Here is a 17,463-nt window from a genome sequence, read left to right as displayed (position 1 = left end):
TAAATAATTTCAAATAAAAATAGGGGTGCGAAATGATTGAGAAAAAAAAAAAAGTGGGCCACGGAGTTAATCTCAGAGAGGGTGGACGAGGAGCCTCAATCGCAATATCGAAGCGGAACAAAGGGAAGGAAGAAAGAGGAAAGGAAAGACGAGAAGGAAGTTTGTCCACTGGTGGTAGATTGTTGGAACGCGGAAGAGCATCGATGCTCTCTCAGCACGCTTCTATTTCCGTTTTACATCTTGCTGCGAGTCCTTGTATAAACACAAAACACTCGGGCGAGGACCAAGAACAAAGGGAAAACAGGTTGCCGCCTTTTCTGAACGGCCACTTTGCTTTCCTTTCAGACAGAATTCCCTTCTTCTTCTACTTCCTTCGGCGATTGCTCCGCGCTAGCTGTTTCACGCGATCATTTCCCTGATGCTTCCTCTTTTCCAGCTATTTTTATAACTTTCCTTTTTTAATTTCACTGATGGCAGGTTTTTTTTTTTCAATTCTACGGACGTAATTACGAGAACACTACGCGCATCCGTTGCACCAAAGTGCACCGAAATTACACCTCGTGCTCCTCTAGCGAATGAATTTAACAGGCTTGGATATACCGGGTGGACTGAATCAATTTTTAAGAATTCTGATTTAATTAATTATTCACCGCTAATTTACCCTTGACTTCTATCAGGTCTTTCGAAAACATCTCTATAGAGATTCAAAGTCACCGTCAGCCTCGCCGCAAGAACTTTCACGAGCACTCTGCTCATCTAATTACCACCCCCCCACGAGATTTATCTCCGACACTGATTGTCCAGCGGTGAAGTGGGCTAAAAAGACGGACAAAGTTGAATCCGGGAAATCGGGCGAGTTTGGAAACCAGAGTAGAAAGTTTTCGAGAAGAGGAAGGGGACAGTTTTGTTGAAAGTATGTCCGAGGTTTGCGTTTACAATCTCCCTTCCTCTCTTCTTGTTTCTCCTCGTAGTACTACGTCATAGTACTACGTTCAACCCTTTTAATTTCAAGGTACGCAAAAAGTTTGGCTGTAGTTCCGAATACGATCGGTCGCCGATCAAGATGAAATTTTGAGGTGAAGGGGGGAGGGGACCCGAAATATAAAGTGGTATCTTCGGCTTCCTATTAGTATCCGAGATAATAATTAAAAACTGTAGCAACCGTCATCGTCAAGTGTCGAATAGCCGTTCACACCATAGCGATATCGGCTTCCGTTTCTATAGGGTGTTTCATGTAAAATCCATTATCACTACAGCGAAGACGGTTGTGTTAGTTACGTCTGTATAGGAAAAATTCTATGTATTGTACGAAAGTTTTTAATTAATATCTCGGAAACTAATAGGAAGATACCACTTTAGATTTAGTGCCCCCCCCTCGGAACTTCATCCAAAAGTTTTGCTACCCTGACGAATGAAAAATATAAAATTCCATGGATCATCGAACGCGGTTATTAAAAATGATATTAAATTGAAACACCCTGTGCATAATACCCCCATGTGCGAACACGGTTTAGCGCGAATGTAAATGTGCTCGTTCCTCGTAACCACCACCTCCAAGGCCGGGGCGGGGGTTGACCCCACTCCAAAAATGCTCAGCACCGTAGTTGCTATTTCCCCACCCCGTTCGCGTCACTCACCCCCTACTCCGTTTACCCGGCACCCCCACCACTATCGCCGCAGCGACCGCGGTGGCTCATGGGCTATTTTCAAGCGCGGGAAATAAAGCGGAGACTGCATTTTTAGCCTAACGGCCGACGGTCAGCTCGTTTTCGTCTTTCCACGATGAGAGGCGGTGGACCAGTTACCAGGACGAGGGGTGACGAGGTGTCTACTCTACCAAAGGGGTTAATTGGGGTTACGTAATCGGCCGGTCAAAGGAATTGATCCGTTACAGGGTTTCCTTTGTTTTCGATTGAAAGTACCTGCTCGACATATTATAACATATCTGTCATAAAAGAAAAATTCTCTTCAATTCTTTTCATTCGTAAATTTATAAGTGATTCCAAAGAGGCCGCGAAAAAACTCACCCCTTCAGAGGGTCGCAAATCTTAGCTGTATTCCAATAACAATCATTTTCCCGAAGTAACCAACCGAAACGTTCTCTTGGATGCGTCCATTAGGTCGCGATATAACACCCACCCCTTTCTTTCCTTTTCTTTTCATCCCCCTCCCCCGACCTAAAGGCCAGCCTTCGCGGTCCACCAGGCTGCGACAATTTGCCGCATAACGATGCCTTCTTTCTTTTCGTAATTGAATCTAAATATTAAACCACCCCCGGTTGGCTTTGGCGCCAGTCTCCTTGATTTTTTGCTTCTTAACGCACCGTACCACCCCCCTGCCGCAAACCCCTTCGCCTCTGGCCAGACAAGCTAAACCAGCCCCCAAACCAGCGAGGAAAAGTTTCGAGACTCGACGGGCCGGCGTGCTCGTTGCCACGGAATATCGTTTAGAGCGATTCTGCTGCTGAAATTACACCGTAACGCGTGTTAAAGGGCCAGAAGCTCGTTCAAAAACTTCCCCGCGGGTTCACCACCCTTTTTACGACTCCCTGCTCGTTTCTGGGACCAGGAGGGAGAAGGGGGTGGTGCGCGGTCAGAGGGGCTGTTTCCGTTATATTCGTCCACTAAGCACACCCGTTGCGTTGGATGGACAAATTTTCGGCTAAATGCCGGGGTTCCACTAGTTTCACCCCCTTTTCTCATAGCAGATACATATGAAAAACTAGGAAAATTTTGTCCAAGTCGGAAACGTTTCTAAATAAATGGAATAGGAATTTCGTTTTAAATGGAAAATAGACCAACTTCTAACTCAAACCAGGTAGCAGCAATGCGTTTAGATTGCTGATACGAAAAGCAGGGAAAAGTCAGGAAATCAGAAGGCTGTCTCGGTTGTACAGATTGAAAGCACAGATACATTTCCATCGGGTATCAGGAACGAACGATGTTTAATTCATAAGTAGTCGCGTTTCCATCGTACAAAGTCATCCTCGCTGCTGCGCGCGATCACCAACGGTCGAAAGCTTCGTTCCGAATAGAATACGCTACTTTTTTCCTTGCACGGAATCAAAATAATCGCCTCTTAAAACGATTGATAGTAGGAGGATCGCGTTGTCGAGTCGAGACATTTTTCTATCGCGTTCGAGGTACACGAGTTTCGCGCATGATCGCGAAAAATAAAACGCGTGTTCACCGTTTCGAGCACGTGGCTGAGAATCTTGGCGTACGCCGGGAACCAACAAGGTTAAACCCCTACGTACGAATTACGGGTTTACGAATCTTTGGCAGCTGGCTAAACGACCGTCTGCACGCGATTTTCCACGTGCTTCCTGTACACGTGTCTCTAGAAAATCCGATCACTTTTCGAAATATCATTAGAGGATTAATTGGAATTTGAAATACCAGTCTCGGTTGTTAACGATACAGACGAAATGAAATGTCAGCGAGTAATTCGATTCTTCAAAAGGGGCAAGATGAAACAAGAGAAACGAAATTCAGCAATGAAAGACGATCAAGAGAAAGAAGAAGGTAATCGACAATTGGCTCCAGACTACTTTTGCCGGCTTTTTCTCCCCCGGTAAGACAGATTGTGCTTGGTAAAATGTCTTTGATAGAACGTTCTTCCCTGCTGCTCACATTCAAACGGGTTCGGGGGATGGTCTGACTGGGAGAGGGGTGAGGTTAAATTCAGGCCACCCCCGTAAGTATACAGACTGTAATCTATAGCGATTTCCCTCGCAGACGCGAGAACACAAACACGTGTGCACTTGCGTATATGTATATCTTCAAATAAAGGGTGTCTCAAGAAAATTCTTGAAAGTTTTTCTTCGATCTTTCGTTTCGAAGAAAAAACGTTCTCGAAAAAAGAAAACCTTACCTTATAGCTTAAAAAAATAAATAAATTACCCAAGATGTCGAAATTGTAATTTTCTTTAAAAATATTTTGACAAATTTTTAAATTCAATTTTTTCTAAAATAGAGTTATATAAAAAATTGGATTCTATATTTTTTTACTGCACAGATAGTAGTATATTACGGTATGCGAGACACCCTGTATAGAGAGGCCGTTGCGCGCCTATCGATTCGGTTTTTCGGCTGCGGGCCTCGTTTCGTCTCACCCTCTTCCTCTCTTTATCACTGCTGTCGCGATTCTGTTTGTTCGTGTTTACGTGCGCTTATCCTATCAAAATTGTGCATACGTGGTGTAACTCGTGTCACAGGAATTAAACGGGGAAATGAGCTAGCCATCTCTGATGGGAACGTCCAACCCCCTGGGGTACCACCCCCAGCTAAAAATCTACCGTGTACATACATAGTTATACCGTTCTACCATGTACTTCCAATATAAATAAATAAAGAAAATCAAAACCCACTCTTTAAAAAAACCCTCTCTCGATGCAGCAACCCTCAACTAAGAAAAGTGAATAAAAATGAAAAAGAAAATTCGAAAACCTGCATGTCCCTGGTCGAGATCCATGACCATCTCTGATGGGAACGTCCAACCCCTCTGGTACCACCCCCAGCTAAAAATCTACCATGTACTTCCAATATAAACAAATAAATAAAGAAAATCAAAACCCTTTCTCGATGCAGCAACCCTTAACCAAGAAAAGTGAATAAAAATGAAAAAGAAAATTCGAAAACCTGCATGTCCCTGGTCGAGATCCATGACCATCTCTGATGGGAACGTCCAACCCCTCTGGTACCACCCCCAGCTAAAAATCTACCATGTACTTCCAATATAAACAAATAAATAAAGAAAATCAAAACCCTTTCTCGATGCAGCAACCCTTAACCAAGAAAAGTGAATAAAAATGAAAAAGAAAATTCGAAAACCTGCATGTCCCTGGTCGAGATCCATGACCATCTCTGATGGGAACGTCCAACCCCTCTGGTACCACCCCCAGCTAAAAATCTACCATGTACTTCCAATATAAACAAATAAATAAAGAAAATCAAAACCCTTTCTCGATGCAGCAACCCTTAACCAAGAAAAGTGAATAAAAATGAAAAAGAAAATTCGAAAACCTGCATGTCCCTGGTCGAGATCCATGACCATCTCTGATGGGAACGTCCAACCCCTCTGGTACCACCCCCAGCTAAAAATCTACCATGTACTTCCAATATAAACAAATAAATAAAGAAAATCAAAACCCTCTCTTTAAAAAAACCTTCTCTCGATTCAGCAACCCTCAACTAAGAAAACTGAATAAAAATGAAAAAGAAAATTCGAAAAACCGGATGTCTCTGGTCGAGATCCATGAAGTAGAAAAGGAAAGGAGTAACCGGAAGTTGTCCGAATAAATCGTAAGAGAAGGTTCGAGTAGGATAGTCTTTGGAATACGGTGGAGTGCTAGACCACGGAATAGCTGCGTGGTCGATGGAAAATTTATGGGAAGCCCATAGGTGGGTAGTATCCAACGTGGAATATGGAGGATGGTAGATGGTTCGAGGAAGAGGAAGGGAGGATCGAGAGCTGGGATAGACTGGAATATATTTATTAATTTGGCTGCTTTCCCGAGTGTATAGCTGCTGGCCCCTTACGTTACTACGTTATGACGCGAACAAAGCGACTCCGCGATTTCTTTATAGGCAATTCCAGGCCTCTGCATAGAGTGTTGTAAATATTACTCAACCCCTTCCATAACCTTTCGTTCGAGCATACCGAGGTTATCCCCGCGTTTAACCCCGTCCCATCCCCATATACTTCATCCATCCGTTACCCAGCCGAAGCGTAGTCGGGCTTCTTCAGACCCGGAGGCGATTCATTCCGCGCCTTTGAGAACAGCAAGCTTTCGCGAATATCCTCGAGAACCGCGAAACGACGCGCCTCCACTCTACCCTCCCTCTGATGTGTCTCTTAATTTGTTTGCGAGAGACCTCTTCTTCCTCTTCTACTTTGCGGCAAACGGCTGTCGTAAACGGGATTTTGCGTTTAAACGAGACGGTTAGGGGTTGTCTGAGATTTCACAGGGGTTAATTTGCACTTCCTTACCTTTAGGGGTGGATTTTCAGGTTACAGGATAATTTTGAAATATTTTACTTTCTAAAGGAATGTAAAATGAAAGACTAAAGTATACTTCTTTTGAATTAAAATAAAAGAAAAATCGGGTGCGATTTTTTCCAGCAGGACGATTCCAGGATCCGATACGGAAGGATACACGAGCTCTCGCGACTTTTCTAATCTAAGAGTATCTCGTGCTGCGAGATGATAGCCCGTCGGGGGCGTAATTCATTCGCGTCTCTCAGCCACCGGCGTCGTTCTCCTCGGGGGGTTGTTTCAATCCGCGTCCCTCGAACCCTTTTATTTTCACCGGGTTCCTTTCCTCCTCCGATAGAATCCTTCCGCGGACAGATTTATTTAACGGAGAAACGCTCGTTCCCTCTGTGTCTCTTTTATTTATCGTTATCGCGACAATGGAAAACGACGAACGATATCGTTCCTCGTATCGTACTCTAATTTAATGGCGAACGATGCCGCGGTAATAATACGAACAAACTACAAAAGCATCGCTCGATGAAATTCTACCAGAAACAACATTTATCATCCGCGAATAGAGGAACCAGGGAAAATATTATTGACCGTGATTTTTAATATAATAATTTTCTATCGAAGCATTCTTAAATATACTACACTGTTGGAATTTAAAATATCGATGGTGCGAGGTCCTGAAATAAATTTTGACAGAATTGGTGTTACATAAAAGCGAGTTAGGGAAGACACCGTTTCGTTGAGAACAACGAGCTATCGATTAAGCCCCGTTTAAAAGTAAAACCACCGGAATTGGGCCAAAGCGGGCTACCTAACGAATCCAATCGACTTATCGAGCCACCATGGATTCGCACCCTTTTTAATCACCCTCCTCCAACTTTCAACGATCAATCCGACGGCTCCGATAGCTCTTTCGCGAAGCACAAACTACGTCTCCGAAATGTTTGTTTCGAGCGCAAAAAGAAATGAAAAGAAAAACTGAATCGTCGGAGAGTCTATATATAAGGGTGATTTGCAAGAGGATAGCAGAGAGGTCGAAGGTCGCGATACGCGGACAGATTCGCGTCCATAAAGTCGGATAGAAATGAAAAAGAGAATGATGATAGTTGGACGGAGGCGATGGCTCGGAGCGAGGGCCGTTCCGAAAATTTTATTGCCATTGTTTCCGGCGTCTGCGAACGCCTTTCCTCCGTTGGAATATTCGCGCGATACGAGGCTCGGTACGCGCGAAAAGCCTTCTTCCCGTCCAGACGTATGCGATATGCCCTCTGCCTTTAGGCAATAAAATCTCCGGCTGGAAAGGGAACACGGAAGCGGATTATTTCGCGTCTGAACGATATGCCTCTGCCGTCACGGTTCTCTGGCTAACGGGGTTTCTCGTCTTTCAACGATCGTTTATTTTCGGCTGCTGCACGCTTCCGGCGGCGAAGGGTGGGTCAAAGAGAAAAAAAATCTCACGCACGATTGAACGTCGCCACTTATTTTCCACCTAGAGAGAACGAAAACGACGCTTTCTAATAAACATTTTCAATTTCGAAATCGCACGCTACGTTATTTATTTGCTCATCGATCGGCAACGGGACGCGTCGACCTCGTTAACCCCCAAACCTCACCCCCTCCTTCCGGCGAAAAAAAATTGCAGAAAAATCCGGTCGAGGAACCGCATAATCCAGCCGGCTGCATCGATAATTAATAACCCGAAAGCCGAAACATAATCCAACATTAACAAGCCCTCGAAAACAACGTGCTCAACCCCTTCCCGTTTCCTGCCCGTGTTACCAACCCTCCCCTCTACTCTGGCTGGCCAGAGAGTAAACTGGAATACACCTCCTCGTGACGAGGAGGTGCGAGGTGCATCGTGATGCGATAGCCCGCTTGAGCTCGTTAGATGAATGGGGCCGACACACATACCGAACAACACCCAGCTAACCAACGTGGCTAGCAAAAAGGGGGTGGCTGCTAAACCTCCCCTCCACCTATAAACGAACGAGGATGAGCGAGATAGATGGGCGACTGAGAATTGTCGAAAACAAGGGAGTTGACAGGAGAGGGGAAAGGGTTTATACAGTATTGGGTAAAAGTTGATGCCTAGATTTAGGGATTTAAATCTAGAAATTTCAGTGAGCAATAGATAAGGTGTTAACGGTGGATAGATACTTTCGAGGGATCGTATTACAGGGTTGTATAGGTGTAGGGTAGAACACGAGGTGGACGGGGGAGGGTTTGGTGGTTGGGCCGAAGGGCAGACGGTGGGGTGGTAGCAGAGGACGGGCGGCTAGTTTGCATAAATTTAGGAAATACAGGGTAGAAAATCGATATCCGCATAGAGATTATAGATGGTGGTTGGTAGGCGCCGCGTAGCCGCAGCCTCCGTCGCGACGGCGTATGCGCTACATGTCTACGCTCTCTGCCGACTACCACCCCTTTCTATCCACCTCTCTCTTTCTCGTCAACTGCCCATGCAACCCTTTCTCCCCTTCTCTCTCGCACTCTTTGGCCACCCGAAAAGCTCGTGTGTACCCGTGTACCGGGATACTTCTTGCGGGTGCTGCTACTGCTGCTGGTGGTGGTGCACTCTCCACCCCCGCCGTCGCCCGTCTGCCGCCCTCTTCTCGCGTGATACCACTCGTACAGGGTGTTAAGAAAGTAATGCTCATTGACGTTTGCAAGGAAATTTATCAACACACTGATATCGATATCGGGAACAAATGAGTCCCCTTCTAACGATGTCAGGGTTAACCTACAGAGAAACGGGGTGTCGATATGGAAGGTGGAGGGTAAACAAGCTGTGCTATCCTTCGAAAATTTTATTTTGTTATTTAAACTTAGCAACTGGGAGAATTGAAGAAACTTAGGTTTGGATATCTGGAACTTGGCCCATCTACCCTTAGAAGGATCTATACAGTGGGTGATCGAATTTAGAGCCACGGTATGAAAAATGGGGTTTTCGTGTTTCTGTAGAAATAGAGCCACAATTTTGAGGATTTTATATTGAATTAAAAGTTATTCAATAATCCTTCACTAATAATATGTAAAAAAATACTTTTAAAAATAAACAAATACATTTAAATGATTGTATTTACACATGTATATTAAGCCTTTTGCTGTAATTACTGCCTCAATTCTTATTATTAGTAGTAAATGTTCCTACAAATTTTCGATGGGGTTGAGGTCCCCAGAGAATTTCCAGGCCAATCAAGAACTTTCACTTTTTTCAACTGTGTATCATAATTTTACAAGTATCAATACATCATAAAGAAATAAGAAAAACTCGGTTTTTATTTAAGAATTAATCATTCTTATGTAAAATCAATTTATGCAAGTGGCTCTAATTATTTGATCACTCTCTGTACTTTTCAAAACTTAGATCCAATTACTCGAATTTAATTCAGCCAGCGTTTCAATTAATTTTCCAAGTGTCCAGCTGACGCGAATCTACGAGCGTCACTTTGTTAACACCCTGTACACATCCTACGATATCTCTGTCCCAGTCTGCACACGGATCTTCCGTCTTTTCCTCGTTCGAAATCCTCATCCTTCTACCACCGACTACCCCTCTGTCTCTACCTTTCTCTCTGTTTCTCGGACTCTACATCCAGTGTTGTCTTCTCATCCACCCTCTCGTTGTCTTTCTTTCACCCGTCGCATTCTTCTCCGTCTCTTTCATCCTGTTCGCTCTTCCCACCCCCGTCAGCCGTGCTACGGAATTGAAGTAGTCGATATCGTCCTGCGGCCTGTCTCGAAATTAAGAGAAAACGACGGACTCGGACCACCCTCGACCACCCCTGCCCGACCCAAGAATTTTTCTTTCCTCCTTTTTTCTCTTTACAGCAACCCTTCCCCCACCTATTACTCTCTCCCTTTTACGCCGTTTTTTCGCTACCATCGTGAACCATCTGCTGGTCCATGGATCGAGGATTTTTTCTTATGCTAATATTTGATCGATATTATTGGTAAATAAATGCATCGACTGAGATTTGTCTGATTAGCAATTAAACAGGAGGAAGGGTGATTATTGGGCATTCCTCCACCTATTACTCTCTCCTTTTTACACCGTTTTTTCGCTACCATCGTGATCCATCTGCTGGTCCATGGATCGTGGGTTTTCTTATGCTAATATTTGATCGATATTATTGGTAAATAAATGCATCGACTGAGATTTGTCTGATTAGCAATCGAATAGGGAGAAGGGTGATTAGTGGGCATTCCTAACCGGGGTGTCGTGTATCCATTAGATTCGCGTGACATGGGACAATTTCGCATTCCGCTGGGAATTAAAGCCTTCTACTGTCACGATTTCAAGCTCGAATACCTCACGATAGAACCTTCAAACTTTCGCGATGTTACTTTTATCTGTAATTGAAGGGTTTCCTACAAAAACCAGCCGCATCGATATCTGCCTATTTTCAGACAGATCCAACACCTTCCAGCTTTAAGTAAATAAATGCATCATTGGTATATTTGATTTATACCTATCAGAAATTGAAGTTTCGATAGAAACAAAGCTGATCGAACGTATGAAATCTACATGCGAATGGAGAAATATGTAGAGCCGGGTGAAAGTGACCCGGTTAAATATTCCAACTAGAGAAACATCGCCGTATTCTAAAACGATTAGAAAATAGACATCTTTCTTCTCTCCCTGTCGACGGTCACCTCCATTTCAATTTTCCAGAACGAATCGTGTCGCATGTCAACGAGTTGCAGAATTTTTATCTTGTTTGTTTTTTTTTCTCTCTCTTTTCTTTTATCCTTCTTCTTTTTTTCCCCTCGGCTCTTTCTGGAAAGCATCTCCGCGAGTACGTGAACGGAGTGTCGAGCGGTCGAGAAAGCGGCTCGAAAATTTCATGTCGACCCGCATACATAGAGAGAAAAACGCGTAACGTGCACGCGTCGTATAGACGGATCGGCGATAACTGCGGATCGATCGGTTTGCGTGGAAAAACGATAGCTCGAACGGACCGAACGATAAGTGGTGTGCGTTTATCGAGTATCTTGGGCGGTGGCGAATGTTTGGAAAACACGCTTTCCACGCGTTCCAATTATCAAAACACCGTAGAGCCACTTTTATTTTCGATGTTCGGAGAAGTTTTCAGATAACCGTATAGCGTAAAAAAAAAAAAAAAAAATTCTCTGTTATCAGACAGAGGTCCGCCTAGGAAGCTCAATCATTTTGACGCGACAGGCAGCACAGAGAGGGCCAGTTGTGTCGGTTTAATTAAGCGGAACGCTGGCTGAACGCCGGTGAAAAATTGTTGAGGAAAGTTTAGTTGAAAAATACCGGCTGGGTGTCGATTAGATTTGCAAATGGAATTGTCGATTATGGCCAGTGGCCTTTGCCGCTCGCTTACAATTTCATAAAGCCCCGTGTGCCTGTATAATGGGGCTGAGGGCTCGGCCGACCCTGCAGGGCTTCCTCACGACGCAGATTAAATGTACTTCATGTAAAATTCAACGCGACCCGTGCTACCGGCTCCGGGTTACTTTCCTTTTTAGAAAAAAAAAAAAGAAAAAACAAAAAAATTCCATATCACCAGGGAAATATTTTGTTTGTCCCTCGGAACGCGATCGATTCTCACTCGAAACGAAGAACCAATGAATCTAATCGAGGTTCCCTCTAACCAAATTGAAAAGAACGCTTCAATTGGAGTTCTAACGAACGGTTAGCAATCAAGACGAGCATCAGACACAGTAGAACCCTTAACAAAGAGAAATGAGGAAAAAAAGAAAAGGAATAGCAACGTTTTCCCCTCGATTTGCAAGCTCTTTCAACGATACCAGCAGAGGCCATCATCGTCCGAAGGAAAAAGAGAAACAAAACCGTCGTCGTTGGCCAGCGATTTTCTCTAAACTCGCGATACATCGATCCTCTCCCTCTCTAACGTTTCGAGGAATTCTTTTTTTTTTTTTCTTTTTTTCTTTTCTATTTCCACGAGCATCGACGTCCGTCCGACGTCTGTCCATCCCCTTTTTGGTACACGCTAAATACCGCAGCATCGCGAAATTAAAATATTGATCGAACACCGTCGCGATGGAGAATACGAATTGCGGTGGATAGAGGAGAAAATCTCTACGTCTGTTTCCAACGGATCGACGAACCCATTCCACGTACCCCCATTTCTGCCCACTTAGCAAGGTTGGCGAAGGGTGCCGCAGTGAGAAATAAAAAATGAAAGGAAGTAGGAAGATTCTGGTCCGGTTGAAAATTCGAATGTCAACGACTGGGTCGAATACCAGCGCCAAACTTTCCTCGATATCGAGAGTTCGATCGTTTCCATTCACTTTTCACCGCCACCTTATTGTTTTATTTATTTCGCTATTTTCTCGAATCAAGTCCGATCGGAACGCAAAGCTTAAAGATCGAACGAAAATGATTGCAGAAGGGTTGAAATAATGTCGCTTACCTGGAGCTCCTCCTTGCACTGGCGTTCCTCTTCGAGACTCATCCGCTTCTCGTGCTTCTTGTAATAACGCCTCTTGGCGGCTTGTAGGTTGAACCACGTGTACGAGAAAGACTTCACGAACGGTAGGAGGGCCTCAATGAATGGATGGAACTCATCCTGCGAACAGACGACAACAGACTGATTGGTACAACGCGACTGGTTTATGTACCGTGCCCATCGAGAACGAGAAAAAGAAATGATAATATTTATTCTCTCGCTCTCGAAGTAAAGAATTTCCGTTACTTCGTTTTCGAATGTAATTGCATGCATAGATTTAACAAAATTTATGGATCAGCCTTCGTGCAAGGTCAATTTCATTCATCCATGCAGCGATTCATACTCTGCCAAAATTAACCCTTTCTTTATCCACCCTATTTTGAGGTCGATCGAAATTTAAGAGAAAACTTTGAATTACAAAAAGAAAAACCAGCAAGGTTCCAGTTTCTTGATAAAAGAAACGAGTAAAAATCACGGACGTCCGAAGGAAACTCGTCCGTTTTCCCTTATCGTAGCTTCGAGCCGTTCCGGAATCGAAACGCCGGGGAATCTCAGTTTCCGGTCGGCAGAACGAGAAAAAGAAGACTTCTCGAGATTCTGTCGATCGTTGGAAGAACGAATTCCTTTGTGAGGGAAATGCCGGCGAGCAACCCCCTCGTTTATCGTGAAAACGGATGTAAACATCATTTTACGAGGATGAATCCATCGTTGAACTCTCTGCGGATCGATCTCGATAACTTACAGCCACTTTTAAACCCCTACACTCTGCAGTTACGGGAAAAGGCAGCTACTTTTAAGAAAGGGGTGGTTTCAAGGGTGAAAAATTATTTCTATAGGGAACTCAGATTTAATTCCACACATTCGAACGTTCTCAAACGACCCGATCGCACGTTGAAAGCAAGGATTCGCGATGGATTGAAAGGGGAACACACGGAGGCTGGGCCTGTGAAGAAGCGTCAAAACGACACGAACCATCGAGTATTCGCAAGCACTGCGGCTGCTGTGGCACACTACCGTCTGTCTGTCCCTGTTGCCGTCCGGCTGTCAGAAGCACCGATTTTCGCAGTAACAACCGTCGGGCTCGTAATACTCCTCCGCCACCCTGTCGCAGATTGATCGTGGCCTCATCTGCGCTAACTCTATCTTCTCTATCTCTTCCTCTTCTCTCCAAACAATCGAGTCGAGCTCGATCTACCCTTTTCTTCGCGTTCCTATTCCCAGGATAAATTCGACTGAATTTTTCTGTGTTTCAACGAAGCTTTCTTTCGCGATGCTCGCCTCTCGTTAGCATGCTTCGTTGGAGAGGCAGAGGCGAGCACAAGGGTTTCCTTCCTCGTCCACCTTCTCTTCCCGAGGATTTATTGGCTTCTTCGACGAGACAAGCTTGTACCGTCACCGCTTCTTTTTGTATTTTTTCCTTCGATTCTTCCAAACGTTCACTTCCTGCTTTCTCTGCGGGGGAAAACGTACGTTTTGATCTTATTCCCCCGGTTCCTTCGCGCGAGAAACTTGATCGTGGCCTTTACTTTTTCTTATTCGAAACGGGGAAAAGGAATAGAAATATTTTTCTTCGATATCAATCAGCAGTCCGCGGAGTGGATTGTTTTCGAATATAAGAAGAAAAAAGGGACGAGTACGTCAGAGAAGAAGATTTTCGGAGCGTGTCGGACGCGTTCGCTCGCTTTGTCACCGGACTCGCTTTAAAGGAACACAAGGCGAAGCGGAAGGCTCGCGTGTGAACGAAGATCGTGTGAGTGACTATCTATACGACACCTCGTTATTTTTGGACGCGAACGAAAATCAAAGACGTTAAGGAGGCGCACGGTGACGCGGCGACCCGTTGTCATCGCGGAAAACATCAGGGGCGGACAAGGACGCGGCCGAGGGTAGGGTTCGATCTGACTACTAAGGGTCGATGAACCGCTCGACGATGTTCCGATTAAAAATGAAGAAAATTTTAACCAAGGGATAAATTAACCGAAGAATAAATCGTATAAATTTTGCATTGTCTCTAAGGTAGTTTTCCTGCCTAAGAAACTAAATTTGCAGAGATTGTAAAAGCAAAATACTGTCTCAATAAAGACTGATTTATATTCGAGAAAGGTGCAAGTTCTAACAACAATATACTTCGCAAAGATAAATGTCGACCGTTCCCGTTTTTTATTCGGAAGAGCATCTTAAATTTCATCGAAAAATCCCTGATATAAATGTTGTAAAGCACAATGTGAAAATTAATGGCACGATATTTAGAAGTTTCTCAACGCGAGATAATTCATCGCCGGGTCTAACGTACGATAGAACACAGCACCCCGGAAGTCTGAAACGGTATCGATCATAAAATCTCGGGTATCCCTAAAATTCGCTTTCAAAGAATTATTCTCTAAACTTCTAAGATTTCAATGTTCAATTAAGAGAAAGAGTGATTTCACCATTAATAAAGTTCAATTTCATCGCGAAAACGAGAATGAAAGTGGTGAAGATGGTTTTCGAGCAAGTCGCACGTGTCTCGTTGAGCATCTATTTGCACCGAGACTTTTGGTGCGTAGTTGTCGGCAATAAATCGGCGCGGATTCTGCGCGGAGCGTCTTGTTTATCGCGACGTGTCGACGGGGAATACGTTTCCTCCGCACTGCCGTTTCCCACAAAAATCTTCGTTCACGATCAACCGGATCAAGCCACGATCAAATTTCTTATCATCCACCGTGTGCAATTTTGTCCACGAAACGATGAAAATCGAGCCGCGTCGCGAGACTACTTACTCGCGTTGAAAAGAACTAAACTAAAAGAATTTCAACTTCGCGCGATCAGCTGACACCACAAAGAGAACGATTCCAGTCCCTGCCGATCACTGATCCAGCAATTTAAATAGCAGATCGTCGCACGACGTATAAATTCACTGCGTATAAATTCTGCTCGGTAAAGAAACGAAGGGGATTGCCACAGGGAATCGAGAAAGACACGAGTAGACGGTAGGGAAAGAGAAAAATACGGGGCCGAGTAAAACCGTCGACGCCGGAACGACGGATACGACGGGCACGACGTCGGTCGTCGCGACGACACTGAGACGCCGGTCGTGGAGACGCGCGTATCTAGACGCGCGGCGAAGGCATCGCGAGGCGGCCAGGTACGCCACCCCAAACAGTTATTAATAGCCTCTGTCCTAGCTTACTAGATTTGCCCTCGAACCGACGCAACTTCTACCTCTCCTCGAAATATCCCTCCCATCCTCCCTTACGCGATCGACTCCCCCACTCTTTCTTTTCCTACCCCTCCGCCGACGATCCGCGACGCCCTCCTCACGCATCCAACGTTTCGCGCTTCTCCAACGACTATCTCTTGGACCGCAACTCTTTTAGACCTTTCTTCTTTTGTTTTTTTCTTTTTTTAAGTTTAGCACCCCCAGGGTACCCACCCTTTTTCGTAGACTTCCCTAGGGAAAGGGGCGTACTAAAGAGCCTATTTAATTAATTTAATTAAATATACTCGAAGTTATGGATAATAGGTAAAACGGAACAGAACATTGTTTGTCGCGTTTAGTCAGTCGACAAAGGTAAAATTTACACTGCGACAGTGCGCGCTCGTGCCTAACAAGGGAACTCCCAAGGGATGATCGGCAAATTGCGCGGAACTCGACGGGAAGAAGTCAGGACAAAATTGATTCTTGCCACGTTCCAATTCCCCCAGGTGCGCACTGTCCTAGCCACCGTTTTCCGCGTCGACAAACCCGCGAAAAAACAATGAAACGAATTTTTCCATTGCGATCGATCGTTTTTTTAAAAATCGATAGAAAAATAGCTCGCCGTTTCTTCTATTCTATTCGAAGAATATTCCTATCAAACTTTAACCCTTTCGCTGCCAGGAGAATTTCTCAACTTGCACCAGTGGGCCAGAAATTTCATATTAAAAATTTTAAAATAACGATACAAGTGATGGTCATCGGTGACCACCATGGCCAGCGAAAGGGTTAACTTATGAATTTCCTAAATTAAAATTGTCATAAATTTTCCAAGAAATGTAGGAAAATGGCGAGGGGTTAAAATGTTCCAGAAGAACCGGAAGAGGGTGTCTCCAGCCCAAAGAAGACGCAGCGGACAAAGGATAAAGGTTGAGGATGGGGTTGACAGTTGGACACTGGTAGAAACGTGTTTTGCCGGACCGCGTGGGTTGTAGCGGACCCAGAAGCAGGACGAGGAGGAAAGAAGAAGAGGGTGGCGACGAAGAAGCGCGGCAGAAGAGGAAAACGGCGAGAAAAAGAAGAGGGTGAGAGAGGGTGAACACGCGATCGATAGCTAAACTCCTGTTCGTCTGCTGTGAAATGGACATCTATGCACGGTGATTCGTTTCTTTAGAAAATTAACATTTCTTTCGATCGAATGACAACCGGGTCAATTGTGACCCACTCGGCTGAGAAATATTGCTGTTTCGTACGAGGCTAATAATGGATACAATTTCATGACATAAAACTATACCGATATGGCACTTATGGCACGTCGATTTATAGCTCAAGGTTCAGAGAAATTGACTGTTGATCGTGAGACGTATTTCGAGATACTTTTATGTCATGAAATCACGTCAGACTGTTCGTGTTCCGTAACGTTAATTTCCCAAGCAATTACAATACATAGCGATCGAGAAATATTAGGATAAAGCGAGAAAGAGGGACACCATGCAGAGTAAATAACGCGTTAGTCGCGCTAATGACTGTTCTAAGTTTGCTGGAGACGTTGTCGCGGACAACGAACCTTCTTCTCCGACTATATCCACGCGACATTTCACCGCCTAAGTGGGCTACCGAAATTCCGATTCTCGCGTCCAAGTGTTCTCGAAACTTCCTCACCACCTTGTTTCCCCAAACTGGCAGCAATTAGAAGCGAGCAACCAGACGAATCCCTTTTTGATTACTCCGAATCGTCATCGGCGTGCAAGAACGTTTGCTTGTAAATTCCACCTCTGTTCCAATTCATTCGAATAAATTCGAATTCAACCCCCTAATGTTTTTTCGTTAAACAAACCCACCGAATCTACCCTTCGTTCC

At 44.6% G+C, this 17,463-nt stretch overlaps 1 protein-coding gene across 13 annotated transcripts in view; it reads right to left on the bottom strand.

Annotated features, from left to right (window-relative positions):
- The window catches only part of NfI (Nuclear factor I), a 51,172-nt gene that overhangs the window by 28,252 nt on the left and 5,457 nt on the right, over positions 1-17,463 (bottom strand). For 9 of the 13 annotated variants that reach the window (XM_076691828.1, XM_076691826.1, XM_076691829.1 and 6 more), the window contains exon 2: positions 12,393-12,548. In XM_076691828.1, coding sequence (XP_076547943.1) covers positions 12,393-12,434 — 42 coding nt within the window. In that variant the 5' untranslated portion in view covers positions 12,435-12,548. Of the gene's footprint in view, positions 1-12,392; positions 12,549-13,400; positions 13,881-15,187; positions 15,645-17,463 lie in introns of those variants that run through there. The other 4 variants (XM_076691824.1, XM_076691823.1, XM_076691822.1 and 1 more) reach the window with 3 other exon arrangements.

This window comes from Osmia lignaria, chromosome 13 (assembly GCF_051020975.1).
Source record: "Osmia lignaria lignaria isolate PbOS001 chromosome 13, iyOsmLign1, whole genome shotgun sequence".
NCBI lineage: Eukaryota > Metazoa > Arthropoda > Insecta > Hymenoptera > Megachilidae > Osmia > Osmia lignaria.
Note: the sequence above shows the minus strand (reverse complement) of the source record. Positions and strands in the feature narration are given on the sequence as shown.